Here is a 2337-nt window from a genome sequence, read left to right on the forward strand (position 1 = left end):
AGCCAAAAAACAAGAAGCCAATCAGATTCATCGTTCGTAGCTGGAATAAAAACCCCAAATCGCAGCAATTCTGCTCCGTTGTGCCCGGGAGCGTGTCCAGGAGCGGGATTTCTTGAACAGAAAATAACCTCTGAAAGGAAAAGTATTTCCAAACGTGTCATGTGGGACTCTGTTGTTTCTTTTCTTTTTCTCTTGTTTTTTTCCCTCTCTCCTACTTAAACGAGAAAGAAAGAAATCCTAACAGCGGGAAGACTTGTCAGCGTTTAGCCATCCATAAAAATGTTTTTTCCCCGCGCTCCTCCTTTCGCTCGCCGTCCTGGCGTCGGTCTGTCTCATCTCGCTGCTCCGCGGCCCCAGCCCCCGCCCGCACACCGCCCCAGCCCAGCGGGGCCGGGGCCGCCAGCCGGGTGAGAGCACCGGCCCCGGGGCGCCGCCGCGACTGCCCCGCCGGGGCACGGGGGGATGCTGCGCCGCCGCCTCCGCCCCGCCACCCTCACCGCTCGGGGAAGGATGCGGGACAGCCCCGGCGCGAAGTTCGGGGAGACGGCGGCGGCACTGTTCCCCGTCCCCTCTGCTTCCCCCCTCCGCCCTTCCCGGGACGCGGCCGGGAGCCCCGGCTCTTACCTGCCACGGGCGCGGGATGGGGTCTCGGCGCGCCGCGGGCGGGAGCGCGGCTGCAGCTGCGCGGCGGCGGGGCCAGGGCGCAGCGGCAGCGGCAGCGGCAGCAGCAGCCCCGGCCGGCGTCAGTCAGGCGGGAGCCGCCAGGCTGTATTAGTGCGCCGGGCTGGACCGCGGCCAGCAGCGCCGCGGCCGCTGGCCCGCCCCTCGGCCCCCCGCCCCCGCGTCCCCCCGGCCGCGCCGCCCCTGCCGCACTCACACACGCTCACACACACACACACACACACACACACAGCACCGTTCACACACACAACAGCATCGCTCAGACACACACACAGCATCGCTCACACACACAGGATCGCTCACACACACATAGGACCGCTCACACACCCGATGGCACACAAGCTCACATACACCCGCTCGCACACTTGCAGCGCTCGCACAACGCGCACATCGCACAGATACAGACACACGCACACGCTCAAGCACCCACGGGCACTGTCGCGCTCACGAACAGAAGCCCGCGGTGTTTCACTCACACACTCGCACCATGCGCCTCCCCGCACCCGCGCCCACCGCACGCCGCCCTTCGCCGGGCTCACCCTCCGCACACGCAGAGTTCTGCCCCTCCGGCACACGGGCTCTCTCCGGTGACAGAGCTCACCCCCAGGCACAGGCACACACACGAACCATCCCCGCGGAACCCGCCCTTCACACAGCCCCGCCGCCGCTCGCCTCCAGCCCCGCGGGAGCCCAGCCGCCTGGGATGCCGCAGGCCCGGTCTGCCCTTGGAGGGGATGCCCCGATCCTGCCCTGCCCTGCCCTGCCCTGCCCTGCCCTTCCCTGCCCTGCCCGGAGCCGTGCGGGGCCGGCGAGGCGCTTGTGTGTGACCGCGGGGCCGCCCCGGGACCCGTCCTTCGCCCAGTGCTCTCGCAGCCGGCCCTTCCCCGGGGTCCTTCTCGCCAGCCTCCGAGCCCCCGAGGATGGACACAGTGGCCAAACGGAGCGTGGGCCAACTTCAACCCCGTCCTGCGCTGCTACGAGCGCTGCTGACCCGGCTTGTGGGCACACGGGCAAATGCCGGCTGCGGGCAAAGACTTGGAATCAGCGTCGTCCCAGTGGGACGGCTGGACAGCACAGCTGCGACAGTTTTGGGGATCAGACTGCGCCTTTCCACACCGGGCTGTGCAGGGGTCCCATAATTTGTCGGACTGGTCAGAGAACAGCAAACTGCAGCTGGCACTGATGAGCAGATGCATCTCCTGCTCCAGATTACCTATTAAACCCTCATATTCCCTAGAAGTAAGCATCTCTAGCTATGTAACGTATTGCATTACCCGTAATAAGAAAGGGCTGAAAGAAGGGAAGTCAAGCGGCTTCAAGGACAATAGACATAAAAGCTGCTCATGAAATTGGGGCTCCAGGCAGTGCTAGGAACAGGCACTGTCTGAACCTGACCCTGGCTGCATTGAGGGGTTCCAGTTAAATTGCGCTGTGCCTTTTGAGGTCAATCAATAAATATGATTAAAGATACCATCCTGCTGACATTTTCACCAAAATTTTTTACATTGTAAAACATGACAGCAAAGCTAATGCTGTTTGAGTAGACATCAAAAAGCCACAATGCAATTACAGCTCCGCAGCGCAGTTTTATCGAAGCATGCGTGCGGGAGGGCTGTGGTGCAATAGGGAGATACAATGTAATGCCCCAAAATATCT

The 2337-nt window shown here is 62.6% G+C and overlaps 1 protein-coding gene across 1 annotated transcript; it reads left to right on the forward strand.

Annotated features, from left to right (window-relative positions):
• The first annotated feature begins 462 nt into the window (after nucleotides 1–462).
• Nucleotides 463–1272, forward strand: LOC134057878 (protein FAM27D1-like). Its single transcript, XM_062514922.1, has one exon. It carries the CDS (start codon nucleotides 463–465, stop codon nucleotides 1270–1272), a length of 810 nt encoding a protein of 269 aa, XP_062370906.1.
• Nucleotides 1273–2337: the final 1065 nt, after the last annotated feature.

Source organism: Cinclus cinclus, chromosome 2 (genome assembly GCF_963662255.1).
Source record: "Cinclus cinclus chromosome 2, bCinCin1.1, whole genome shotgun sequence".
Classification (NCBI taxonomy): domain Eukaryota; kingdom Metazoa; phylum Chordata; class Aves; order Passeriformes; family Cinclidae; genus Cinclus; species Cinclus cinclus.

Bases quoted from the DNA above. Each gene is read 5' to 3' on its own strand.
- LOC134057878 (XM_062514922.1), top strand. From the start codon at position 463: ATGCTGCGCCGCCGCCTCCGCCCCGCCACCCTCACCGCTCGGGGAAGG.